The sequence below is a fragment of the Panthera tigris genome, chromosome E1, assembly GCF_018350195.1.
Source record: "Panthera tigris isolate Pti1 chromosome E1, P.tigris_Pti1_mat1.1, whole genome shotgun sequence".
NCBI lineage: Eukaryota > Metazoa > Chordata > Mammalia > Carnivora > Felidae > Panthera > Panthera tigris.
In genome coordinates, this window is record NC_056673.1 from 43,955,571 (window position 1) to 43,969,050 (window position 13,480).

The 13,480-nt window shown below is 48.1% G+C and overlaps 1 protein-coding gene across 5 annotated transcripts in view; it reads right to left on the reverse strand.

Annotated features, from left to right (window-relative positions):
• Positions 1–278: 278 nt before the first annotated feature.
• KANSL1 (KAT8 regulatory NSL complex subunit 1) overlaps positions 279–13,480 on the reverse strand; it is a 174,665-nt gene continuing 161,463 nt past the window's right edge. For 3 of the 5 annotated variants that reach the window (XM_042965867.1, XM_042965868.1, XM_042965866.1), the window contains 8 exons: positions 7,883–8,065; positions 7,174–7,362; positions 6,693–6,841; positions 3,077–3,198; positions 2,429–2,486; positions 2,077–2,189; positions 952–1,203; positions 279–566 (listed from right to left, as the gene is read on the reverse strand). In XM_042965867.1, coding sequence (XP_042821801.1) covers positions 320–566; positions 952–1,203; positions 2,077–2,189; positions 2,429–2,486; positions 3,077–3,198; positions 6,693–6,841; positions 7,174–7,362; positions 7,883–8,065 — 1,313 coding nt within the window. In that variant the 3' untranslated portion in view covers positions 279–319. Of the gene's footprint in view, positions 580–951; positions 1,204–2,076; positions 2,190–2,428; positions 2,487–3,076; positions 3,199–6,692; positions 6,842–7,173; positions 7,363–7,882; positions 8,066–13,480 lie in introns of all 5 variants that reach the window. The other 2 variants (XM_042965870.1, XM_042965869.1) reach the window with 2 other exon arrangements.

Consider the following 13,480-nt stretch of genomic DNA (forward strand, 5'->3'; position numbering starts at 1 on the left):
CGGGGGCGGGGGGGGGGGGGGCGGTCACCTAACATCGCTAAGTCCAGTGATTCAACAGTGCGGAGGATGTGCCAGGACCAGGCCAGCAGGGTCTTATCCTGAACTTCTGTTTGCCAACTGGAGGAAGTGCTCAGGTGTGTGACAACAAAACATGGAAACCAAAACCAAACAAAACAAAAATCAAAACAAAACAAAAATACCAAAGTAGAATCTAAATTCCTTAAATTCACTAAAAACTGTGAAAATTTCCGGCATATGATGTTTGAATATCAAACGCAGAGATTTCTGAAGCTTTAATGCCAATAGTTAGTGAGTCTGTTTAGATTCTCGTATCCCGCTCATCTGTGAGTTGGACGCTGAGCTGTGACTGCTGTCGCCAAATGCCGACTCTTGAGGGGGACAACGGGGGGCGAGGTGGGGGCCACCTCTGCCTCTCGGCCAGTCTTGCTGCCTGAGGTGCGCCGAGTACAGCGGGCCGCCCGTTCCTGTGCATCCAGTTGCTCCTCACACTCCGTCTGGGGACTGTACGCCAAGGGGAAGGTTCGCCGTTCCCACGGCTGGACGGACTGTGGGGAGACAAACCGCCACGGTGAGAAGCCGGTTCCAGACTACGTTCCGCCCCAAGGCCCTGGCCCGAGACGCGTGGATTCAAGTCCGTGACCCATCTCCAGACTTCCTGGAGCGGTCCAGGAAGAGCCCTTACAGAGCAGGCAGTTCCACGGCACCTTCAGAAGATCAATTTCAAGTGCAGCCCCTTGTCCCCTTTAAAATGGGGAGGGGAGTAAAAATAAATAAATAAAATAAAATAAAATAAAATAAAATAAAATAAAATGGGGAGGGGAGTCCTATGACGCAGACCCATCTTCAGCAGGGGCTGTCCCCCTCCCCTGCTCTATCCCCCCCCCCCCCCCCACCATGCCAACCCCCACGCAAAGGCCGTGTGTCCCTCACCTGTTCATCCAGCCCAGCTCCGGTGTGGAACAGCGGGTGTCTTCACTGGCCAGGTGTCGTAGAGCATCCCGAGCCACAGGGGTGAGGGGCGCCGAGTGCAGTTCCGGGCTAATGGGGCTCCTCGGGGACTGACCGTGGGAGAACTCCGACAAAGAGTGGCTACTACTGACATCAGGGGAGGCGGGCTGGGGGGTGGAGGGGTTGGCACTGCCCAGCTGAGGGGTCGTCCGGCCATCTGATGACCTGTAAGACCTGTACACCAACGAGTGCAAATCTGAGTGCCTGGGTAATGGGGGATGACGGTCTATCTTGGGCGGATGGGGAGGAGGCATGAAAAGGGCATCCCAACCAGAGGAGCCGAGGTAGATGGACACCCAATGGTTCTTTCCCAGAAACCACACGTCCTCTCGTTTCCTCCCACCACCGTGTAGGGGGCGGGGTGGGCGGAGGGGGCACACAGGACAGTCGTAAGAGCCCTGTGTGCCCATCATCCCAAGAGAAGGCCACGGCTGAACAATGCCAGGGGCTACTATCTGGCACAGTGCCCAGTGAATTCCCAGGAAAGGGAAATCAGTCTAGACTTTGAAAACTGTAGTCAAGGGAAAAAAGGCAAAAACAAGAGCCCTAAATCTTTCTACCTGAGAATCCTGAGGGCTTCTGCCACTGTTTACAATAAATGGAGACAGGATGGGTCAGTTCTTTCATGCACGACCACCACCCCCCGTTCCACCGTCCTAAGGAAGGTTACCCTGGGTGAGGCCTCCAAAGCTCCTCTGGTTAAGTCACCACGACCCGCAAATGGCCTCCTCATGCCACAGACACTACACTTGACCTTAGCCAAAAGGCTGAGAAGCGATCCTAATGCCACAGACAGCTGGCGCCCGGAGCCCAGGAGAGCATGAAAGTTTGCCACAACTGGACAGTCCGGCACTCAGCAAGGACCCAGCCACGGGACCACGTGCCCTCTCAGTTCCACCAAACACCAGGAACTTCTGCGCTCAGGGCCACTGCCAGTGGAGGAGTATGCAGAGCGCCTGTGGGGCAGTGGCAGTTCCACAGACACAGCGGCCAACTCCCTGCCCACCCTCCCTTCACAGGCCTGGCCGCCTGAGCCTGCCCCGTCACCTGCTGCCCCGCCGCTGGGGTGGCACACTCGTGGTCCACAGCCACCGAGCCCTCTCCATCTCCTCACACTTGGCATGTAGGGCGGCGAAGGCTGCATCAGATAGATCCTCGACCTGCGAGAGAAAAAAGCTTCACTGATCCCTTCTCCCCTCCAGGAAGCCGAGTTTAAGTATGGATGGATCAATTCTAGAACAAGCCCCAGCCCTTACTAGGCTCTTCCCCATCCGGACAGGAATGCAATGAGCTTGCAGTTGACACCCATGGGTCTTGAGGCACTTGGGATGTGTGCACCCGTGTGTGTGCATGCACGCGTGCGCGCGCGCATCTCCTAACAGAACGACCATGCTGTTACCTCTTCATTCTCCTCGTCAGGACTCCCCTTCAGAGACCGAAGATCGACCTCCCGCCAGCTGCAAAATCAAGAAGGGACAATTGTGAGGGCTAGGCAACCGGGGCAGAATTAGTGTGTCTGTGCAAGAACGAGAGCTGGGCGCCTGTGAACGACCCTGCCCTCTCACGGCTCGGCCTTGGTAGCCCCCAAGGCCTCTGAAAGAGGCTCCACACTCCAATGCCCCAACAGGACACAGGCTGGGAGACTGTGACAAACTCGAGCAAAGGGACTGTTTAGAGGGGACCACCGCTATTCAGTCCCAGCTGACTGCCACTCTGTGAGAGTGCCTGTACGGGGCTGCCCAATTTCTGAGTTGTCAACAAAGGCTAGAAACAAAGATTCATACGTGAAATCCTGCTTTGATGCCGACAACGAACTCTTCAGTGCTGTCAAATAAACATAGCTGCAGCCAGTTTGTGGCCTGTGGTCTGGCTGGTGCTCATATAATAGAGAACTGTATATAGAAGCAATTTCACTCCTATCAGGTTAAGACTTTCTCTTAAGGAGAAGGCAAAACCTAAGGCTAGAACCCCAAGGTCTGTGACAAAAAGGGGAAAAGGCCAAGAACAGGAAGAACAGGGAGAGGAGCCAATTATCTAGGCCCCCTACCTGGGGGTAAGGATTTCCTTGTATTGTAGTTTCTCTACACGAGTTGTTGCAGCAACAGACATCGGGATGACAATGTTGTTAATGTCGAATGAGCTCTCTCCCCTTCTCCTCCTCACTGGCTGCTGTAAGACAAAGGTAAGTTTAAAAGGGAGGCGCAATTTTGCAAACAGCAAATCATACACCTAAGACTTCAAACATTATTGGATCACCAGCCCCCAGGCACCTGGTCCTTGGGTGGGGGCCGGCCCTGCAGCAGCCACCGTCTACACCAAGGAGGTGGTCTGCCACTACAAAGTCCTCAGGAGAAACGCAAGGTGGCCCTGAGGAGCACCTCCAGCTCACAAGTCTCACTGGTCACCCTCTTCCTTTATGGGCTCACGTGGAAAAAGACTTCAGCTGAATTTTACAGGGTGGGCATCCTGGGGCCTCGAACCTAGTGCTGAGGTTCTGACTCCTCTGTATTCACCTTTATCCCCTTCCTTTAAAGTCGTCCTTTCTGTTTCCCCCGCTTATCTGTCACTCAGACCCATAGTGGCTCCTAATGCTTAACTGGGCCTAGTGGGGACTCTTCAGGTTAGAAATGCGAGTTCCCTTATCGGGAAAAGACCTCAAAGGACAGGTCCAGCTCAACAGATCCTCTAACCTTGGACATCACGACAGCCCTTCCTCCTCATAGATCTGAACTCTTCAGCTAAGTCTGTACCCACCATCTGCTCAGCCTATGTGGTTTCCCCCTCTTTCTGGCTGTTATTCTTGGGGAAGGGTGGAGAGCTTTCTAGCTCTACCAGTGGAGCTGAATGGAGGAAAATGGAGGAAGAGGACCTGGCTCCGCAGTTTCTTGGAGAATGGAGATTTGCTTCTCCAGGAGGCTGAGAAGATCAAACTCTCAGGAAGAAAGAAGACTAACAGGGGTCCACTATCAGAGGAGGAGGTGGGCACCTGCAGCAGCCTGGAGGCCAGGGCAGGAGTAAAGTAGGGAGCCGGAAAACCTGGTTTCTTCCATGGAGGAAAAAGTCCACCAGCTGCTTGGGCCCAGATAACAAACACCCCACCCTGAAACAGACACCGGCAGCCGAGAGGGGCCGGAGGCAAACGGCAGGATGCCACACACGCTGCCGTGGTGACAATACAGCTGGAAACACCCGAGAGGCTGCACTCAAACCCAAGCCCCAAGTGTGGCAGCTCAGAGGGAAGGGGTTAGCGAACAGCAAGATGAGGAAGAAGCTGTTCCCTACAACTAACCCGTCTACTACTCTGTTCCTGGAGAGCGATACAGGATGGATTCATCCCATCATCTCGGGACATTCAGAGAATGTGGTGAAAGGCAGTGTTCTCCGCGCCAGGATTTTGGCTGCGGTCACCTATGATCTCAGGTTACCACGATGTCTTTTCACCTCAACATCCTTCTCTATCAAATGAGAACAAACTCTCATTTGCCTCACAAATTTAGGGTAACTGGTTAACCAGGATGTTCGAAGACTTTTGTAAATCTTGCCTGGCTGAGTTCTGCAGCTAAGGATTAGTGACTTCATGCCCAAAACCCTCTGCCACTGTCCCATCTCTTTTAAAATTATGCATCCCACTACAAGAAGTGTACCTTAAGGAAGCCTCAAGAGATTGTTTTCCCTAAATCTTGGTCAAGAATGAATGTGAAGCTGGTGGAAACAGGTGTGTATATTCCCTGAATCTTGTGGGCCTGTTATTAGTAGCTTCAAGGGAAAAAGATGGGAGTGGGCCCAAGACAGCACCCTTGGAGTCTGTCTTGTTATCAGGCTTTCTACTATGAAAAAACAAAAATGGTTCAACAGGCTTGAGTGCCCTCCTCCGCCAGGCACTCACTTGGTCTGACTTAACTACTGTCTCCCGTTTAGAGCCAGTGGTGCAGAACGGGTGATGGGGATGGAAAGCGGTTCCTCAGAAACAAGAGGGAGGAGTGCGTTACCAGGCAAAAAGGGGGATGCGGGTCTGGGGCCCCTCCTCTATCAAATCAGAATCTTCAGAGATTTCCTTTTTTGACCACTGAGGTGACACTGAGGTATACACCGGCTTTTGGAAAGCACTGCCATACCTACCCCAGCCCTCCCCGCCCCCAACTTTGTCCAGTGTCGTCTAGCTTCTCTACCTCATTTTCAGGATCTGGCCTACTATTCTTCTTACTACGAATAAATCCATATTCTTTGAAAACATTGGGCAGTGACAGCCTTAAGGGTGAGCACAGATACAAAATGTGTACTCAATAAATAAGAAGAAAAACTGTCAAGTGATCCAGGCCTAAGTTAACATCCTCCAGACACAGGAGGGCTGGCCGGGTGAGTGAACACTGAAGTCCCCCCAAGAACTGGTCAAGAGTTCAAACTTGAGAATCAGAGACAGACTCTCTGTCTTTGAAATCCTCTGGTGGTCTGAGACCCTCTGAAGGATAATGGAGTTCGTGGTTAAGATACCACTTACCTATTTAGACAACACTTGTGGGTGTAGGAGGTGAAGAAGGGAGGAACGAAGAGGTCATTCGGAAAAGATTGTCTGACTTTTAAGAGCAAAGACAGAACAACAGGAGCCCGTTTTGTGGGCTTGGGAGTTTCTTGATGTCCACTCTAAAGGGGATCCAAAGCACCCACACCGGGGACCTCCGCGACGCCTGGCCTCAGGCTTGCACTTAAGAGCTGGCTGAGCGGTCAGACTGCCTCGGTTTGAACTGCATTTGTAAGCCTCACAAGTTGCCTCACTTTATGCAATTTACTTATTAACCTTAGAGAGCCTCAGTTTCCCTGCCTACAAAATGAGAACCCTCAATACCACTTACATCTCAAAGGGCACGATCAGAACCGAATGAGGTAACACAGGTAAAGCAGGCAGAACCGACACAACAAATGTCGTAGTTGCAGCATTTTATTATTACTATCACCATTACTATTGTAACTACCACCTAAAGGGCCCTTCAGCAGGCAGAGAGCAACTACAGGTGCAGGTGTTCCAGGAGGCCCACACCGAGGAATTCAAGTATCAGAAAGCAATCAGCGGGACTGTGTCTGCAACGGCCGTGCGAGCAGCACTCGGGACGGAGCGTGGCGCCAGAAGAGCTGCCCGCCGCCCTGCGCGCACCATAGGAAGGACTGCAGGCAGGGCCCACTGCACCTGTAGTTCTGCTCTGGGGCCTGAGAAGCGAGGCTCTGCCTTCTCCCTCCCTTCCAGGAACCCTAACGTCAGGGCTGGTTCTCAGTGCTCCAGCTCCCCCACCCCCCCCAGCAGAACGAAAACAAGGAAATGAAGTGCCTCCAACGCTCCTAAGTGTCTGTCCTCCATTCCTCCTCTCGTGGGAACTTCTCGGACCCAGAGGATTAGAGCCGCGGCCCGGCGGAGTCTCATCTGAAACCCAGCCCCACAGACCTGGAATAATAGGCCCAGACCGCCTTCAGAGTCTGTCTCAGCATCAAGCTTCCTACTATGAGAAACAACTCAAGGAAAACAGGTCAAATACCACTACTTTGACAAAAAATGGCACATCACGGCGAGCCGAGTTCCCCCCAAATCCCACCTTCTACCTCGTCCTCCAGAGCGAGCCACTCGGTGAACCGTGGCTGCGGAGGGACTGTGCAGCCGAGCCCAAGGTACTTACAGACGTGCTGGCCGTAACCTGTGGGCTAGAGCTGGTGGGTGCCGAGGTGTCCGATGAGGTGGAGAGCTGTCGCACCAGGGGACTGTGCGGTGGATGTTGGGTGGCCGCCAAGTAGTTGGAACTGCTCATGTCCGTGTGATGCTTCAACACTGCAGAAGTCAACAAAAAAGGAATACGTGGCTACCTCAAACGGCTCTACTTCCAGCACAAGTTACAAATGCCAGCAATTCATAAAAGCAAAAATGCATTCTAAGCCTAGAGGATAAAAAGGTGAGGCAAACTGGTTGACGGGAGGTAGGGGACCGGGCAGAGGTTGCTGTAGCAGTTAGAAGTGACCTGCACTTAGAAGCAGTAGGGTCCCTCTACTCTGCCTTCCTAGAAAGTGAAGGACAAAGCTGGGGGCAATTGAGAGATGCCCAGGCTGCCCCAGAAAGCCCTGAGCAGATGCAAATGCAGGTAGAGGTGCCGGGCCTGGCCCTACCTTCACTTCTCTCAGATGAATGGTCTCGCAATCTCATTTTGCTGTGGTTTGGGTCGTGCACAGGTGGCGGTGGGTTGAGCAAGCGCTCTGCTTTGGGCGCTGTCACTCGCTCCACCATAGGCACGGCCCCCACATCGTCTAAGTGCTGCCTGTGGGTCCTGTCAGGCCGGGTTTGGTGATGGGACAGCTCTGAAGAGGGGAACAGAAAAAGAGCTGTGAAATCTTCTCTCAATCTTTTCTTATTTGAGTTCCAAGCTCTTGAGTTCTCTCTAGGCCAATGATGGACACTCAGGGCAGCGGGAGAGTCCTCTGGGACCGAAGCTTCTAGCAAACAGCACAATGGCCAGGATAGGCCAGGCAGCCCACAGGGCCCTCAACCAGAGAAATCTGACACCAGCTACAGAAGACGGCCTGCCCACACATGGACCCAATGCCATGCCACTGCTAGCTGTTCCTCGAGCACTCTGGGTCCTGTCCCGAGATGCATGGTGTCTGGAATAGCTTTCAGAGTCCATCTGAGAACATCCGAGACAGGCAGAAGTAGACTGTGAGCTGAATTTGTATCGGTCAGTTGCCTCTCCCAACCCCGACACACTGCCATAGCAAAACAGTAACGTTTATAAAGAATTCTAAAGTAATTCTTTATAAAAGAATATAAAAGGAATAGAGAAGTAACTGGAGGAAGACTCTCTGGTGCCCTGAAACTTACTGGCTGTTGTTAGGAAGGAGTTGACCAACTTGTGCCTGTCTTTACGAGTTGGATCCGGCAGGCTGCCTGGCATGGGTGCTCTGTGCTTAAGTGAAAACTTTTTGGGAGGTTTGATTTTGTCAAAAGGCTTGTTCTGCCACTGAGATTTCAGCATGCTCTGGAAGTGCAGGCTTGTGGGAACATCTGTAAGGAACACGAAACACTGCAGGTTAGTCCAGACACCTGGCCTCTGGGCTCGTCTCAAGAAGAGAGGTGTGCTCACCAGTACCCCTGGCTCTCCAGTGGGCAGGGATCTACAGCACACCCTGCTTTTATGTGCCGAGCGGCACGATGACCCAGCGGGGCAAAAGCACTGTCATACGGAAGGTCTGTTGACCGGAACTTTACTGAAGGTTCTTTTCCTCACAAGCAAGTCACTTTTGCCTTTTATTTTCAAGTTAAATGAACACCCCATCTACACCTTCTGTTACATGGATGGAGTTTTCCTTGTTCACGTACTCTGTGCTAAGTTTGTTAAACTACTGGTGTGAAAGACTGATAAGCATCCCGTTTCTATCCTCCTGCAGACTAAAACATTAAAGCCTGATCCTACCAACACAGTTATTCAGGACATATTCATTCAAGAAAGATTTATTGTCTACTGAGTACTATACCCTCCTTCCTCCCTAGCTTCTCACCTCTCACCTAGGGATGATCTATTTTTTTACCTGATTAGTTAATATTCAGTATCATAAATCTCTTAAGCTTAACTGTGATTTTTTACCATTTTCTGATTCACCATTTCTCATACCTTTCCGTTTTCTTAGTTTCATTTTTTAAATTTTCCTAACAATGGGGCTTTGAGTAATTTCTTTAGAAAAAATATTTCCAGAACTAAAACCATTTTTCTCTCAGACCTTTAAAGCTATTACTTCACTATATTCTAACACCCAGTGTTGCAGACAAGATGGAATCTTATTCTTCCTCAATAGCAGGCAGTCGCTTTTTCTTTTAAGCTTTGCAAAAAAACCCAAAAAACAAAAAACCTCATTGTGGTATTACACTGACTCTATAGGTCAATTTGGGGAGAAATGCCTTCTGTCTGCCATCAATTCCAAGCCTTTCAAGCCATCAATGTGGTGTATCTATCTATTTAGTTTTCTTTAATTCTCTCTCAGCAGGGTTTGGCAGTTTTCATTTTAGAGGTCTTATACCTAAGAGTTAATTTAAAATATGTATTTCATTTTGATGTAAGCACCGTTAAGCTCCTTTTTAAAAGACAAAACAGGTTCAGAAAGGTGAATTAACTGTTCAAGGTTACACACTTTAGTATTAGTTAACCAACATTCAAACTTAGGTTTGTATAACCCTAAAGCCCACACTCTTAGCCACTACACCATGAGACTATTCTTTGGCCCAGGGAATGGAGAGATTTAATTCTGAGGTGGAATGTGTTAATAGCAGCCAAACAGATTAGGAAAACTACTGAAGTTTTTAAAGATAATAAGTATTTGCTATACGTCCAAGTAATGAGATACAGTCTGTGAGGACAGTGCTGTCTTCTGAAACTTTTTTGCATAATCATTCTTTCCCACACTTAAAAACTCACCTACTCCAACCGTTAAAAGACACAGATCAGCTTTCAGCAATTTCAAAGTTGGGGAGATCCCAACCAGGCCAAGGACATTGGCTGTCATGGTGTTCCCAGCCCTTCCACTCCTCCCTCAAGCCCCTCAATAAAATGGTTTGATTCCCCCTGCCTTCCCAAAAAAGGTCAAATGTTTAAACAAAAAATTTCCTATTAATAAACGATCAAGAAGTGAGTTAAGGTAATAGTGGCAAATATTTTTTACTCTAATTCAGAATGGTTAGGGAAAAGGGTGTGTAGGAAATAAAGCATTGTCTAGAGGCATTCTGAAAGCTGAGCTGAACTGGAATGCATAAAGGCCCCAGAAAGGGGAAAACACTTCCTCTATATCCCAGGACACCCCTTTGTCAACAGAAGAATTGGCAAAGTCTATATGATGGGACAACAAAAGCCTTGTGATTTCATTTTTTCCTTTTACTTTCCCTAGTCATTGCTCTCCCAAACCTGAAAATTAAGCCAGGATAAAAGGAGGTAGGGAAACGAGCAACCTGATTTATAATGCAAACAGCAACAGACTGGAAATAAGCAGGCCTGGAGTCAGGTCCTAATTCCAACACCGAGTTAGAAGGCAAAAACAAGAACCTACCACTTGGCTGCGTTTAGCTTCATCTGTGAGAAGAGGCAGCAGGCCTAGAGCCGGGCAGGTGACATCCCAGCACACATGCTCTAGCTCTCCCCTCCTCTGCTGCAGACAAAAGCTAAACAATCAGAATACTCTTTCCTACTGTATCCCAAGACCTCGGATCCATCTCAAAAAAGGACTTAGTTAAACCCAGAAAACTGCTATGAATCCATTTGAGTAAGCACAGGAGAGGAATTTGTTACCACTAGACCAGAATGACTACGGGCTTTTTTTGTTTTTTTTTTTTTTTAGTGTTTATTCATTTTTGAGAGAACGCGAGAGCGAGCGAGCGAGCAAGTGAGCACGTGAGCCAGGGAGGGGCAAAGAGAGAGGGAGACACAGAATCTGAGGCAGGCTCCAGGCTGTCAGCGCAGAGCCCAGTGCAGGGCTCGATCTCAGGAACTGTGAGATCATGACCTGAGCGGAAGTCAGATACTTAACCAACTGAGCCACCCAGGCGCCCCCAGAGTCTCTCAGCTCTTAACATGTTATGTCAGACACCTCAGTTCCACACCTAATCCCCTTCCCTCACTTAAATGCTCTGAAGTAGAAGCTGCTGCAATGGGAGAATACCAACCTGTGCCCCAGGGTTGAAGTATTAAGCAGAATCCAGAGCAATTTCCCCTATAACCAACCCGACTGCACCGGCAGTTAGGGATAACAACAAACTGCTGGAAGAACTCAGGCTGCTATACTTTGCTAGACGTTTACTGTGTGTTAACTGCTTTCATATAAGAGTGAACAGGAAGTCAGTTAAATCCCCCAGTCAATGAACAAAAATGATCTCTTAGGGATTGATGGTCTTAGTTCATGCTCTAAGTGGTTAAGTAACAACAGCTAGGATCCATGTAAAGCTGAAGCCCTGAAATGGATTAGATATGCAGGACCTGAAAGTGAGCAAGGAAAGGGTATGAAACAGAAGAGAATACAACAGGGACTCATTTGGCCAGAGGACTTCACACATTTTGTACCTGTACAGGTAATTCTTCTGTGATGAAGAGAAGAGGGTGCAGATACTTGATTAGGTCAACAACAACAGGAAAACAGAAGTGTTAAGACAGGAAATAAGAAATAGAAGGAAATGAATACCATTTTAAGCTACTATTTCCTCAGACAAAATAAAAAAGACTTTGACTTTACGCTTGCCAGGGTCTGACATTCCAGGATTCACTTAACTGTTTTGCTCATTACTATCCACCATTTTCTCAAGCACATTTTCTAGGGTTGTTTTGTAATACTCCCTTCCTCCTCCTGCTGGTAAAACTGCGGTAGCCTTGTACACAGAGTCTTAGTAAGCTCTCTCACAACAGCATAGATCATCTGGCCAGCAGGTGGTGCTCTTATGAAGCCCAAACTCAAGTTAACATTCTTTCCTCCAAGGGTTTGTACATCCTCTACATTTCAAGCTAAGGATTAACTGGCTTGATTAAGTGGGGTGACAAGAATTCTATCATCCCTAACCACACTTAATGGGAATGTTGGAGGTGTGGTCAACAAGGGAGACAAGTCTAAAATGAAGAGGTGCAGGTGGTTCCCAACCTAACTACAAAGAAACTGGTGCGGAAACATTAGTAAGACTGCTTGAAAAGCCTGCCATCTCTAAGTAGCTTCTAGACAACAGGCTGTAAAAGGGTGGCCCAGAGGTCAGGTCTGGTGCATGTATGTTTGACCCTCACAGTATTAGGCCGGCTGCTAAGTCTTCACAGTTACTTATTATTCTACACAATGATATACGGGGAATCTTGGGGGTGCTTTCATATAGAATAATGGTGCCCTTTAGAGTTGGGCATATCTGTGGCCCTGAAAACTTTACCATGCTATTTGTTTGGATCAAAGCAAAAATATCCCAACAGGAACAACATTAGAAATGCTAACGGAGTCCCCCAGGTCAACCCACAGAAAGTCTAATTCATCCATAGGCAAATATGTTCACACATCCTCTTTACAGGCTCCTAAGGAGACTTAATGACTATCTCTCTTGTCTAAACTCCAATGTCATGGTTAGGAGTTGTGTGAGACAGGGAGAAAAAGAGATCGAAAAAGCATTTAAAGGCAGGCAGGAAAGCGAAGATGCTAAAGACCAGAGAAAGGTCCTTCTCCCTCAATGCTACCTCCAGTTGCTTGAAATGGGATGGAGTAGGAAGTGTAAGGGCAGCACTCAGATCTATAGATATGAACCAGTCAGAAGGAAAAGAAAGTGTCGAAAGGGAATGGGTTCCTCCAAGTAGAGATGTTGACTGAACAGGAGACATCACGCAATTGAGTACATGTGATTGGGGGATGGGAAGGAAATTCACAACTGTATATGGTAATACTGTTGACAAAGAAAGATCACCATGTTTATAAGCTGGTACGCAGGGAGTATGGAAGAGGCCTAACCGGAACCATAATATAACTATGGACTTCAGGCTTCCTTACTCACATATGAGACAATACAATTCAGTACTGTGAATCCTGAGACAGTAACCCAAGAAACATTCCTAGGTCTTCCTGGTAGCTCTGTCTGCAGTTAGAATCTAGAAATGGGCAGAAACCTGATTTCTCTTAATAACCCAGCTAGGAAGAAGCATGTTACATAGTGAAACAAAGGACAGGCAACAGATGACCCAAGTTTGAATTCTAGAACCATCTAAACTCATTAGCCATTTAGTCTGAAAGAGATAAAGTACAACCTTTCTAAGCCTGTTTCTTGATCTCTCAAACTGAAGTTAGCACTTTACAGGATTAGTGTGAGAAGCAGATAAAACTAGTATGAGAAAGGTGCTTTGTAAACCATAAAATGCTACACAAATAAAATCTTCAGTTACACGAGCTATAATCCAAATGCAAGAGAAGGTAAAAGCCAATGACCCTGGAGTCTGAAGTACACAGGAAGACGTGTTAGTGTTTTCTACTCACTGTGTGCTAAAGTTTATTTACTGCTCTACCACTCCTGACCTAAATAAAACCCTGCCTAGCTTGCAAGCCATATGATTCAAGTTTTCTAAACATTTCTACTCTTATTAGAAGTCCTATCGTAACAGGAGTATTAGATCATGCCCTTACAGTCAAGGGAGTTCTGATAACATGGCCTGGAGTAGTTACAGGATTTAGGTAGCCAAAAAATAATTCAGTCATTTGAAGAACACATAAAGAAAAGGGGATTATAGTAAACCAATGTTTGACCAACTATTAAATAGAAGAGGGCATTCTCTAGGATAGCTATCAGTCATGCTTATTTTTAATAAATAAGGTTTTATTGATACACAGTCATGCCCATTTGTTTACATATTGTCAACGCTGCTTTTGTGCTATAGTGGCAGTCATATAGTTGCAACCCAGGCTATACAGAGGAAGTGTGTCCTGCAAA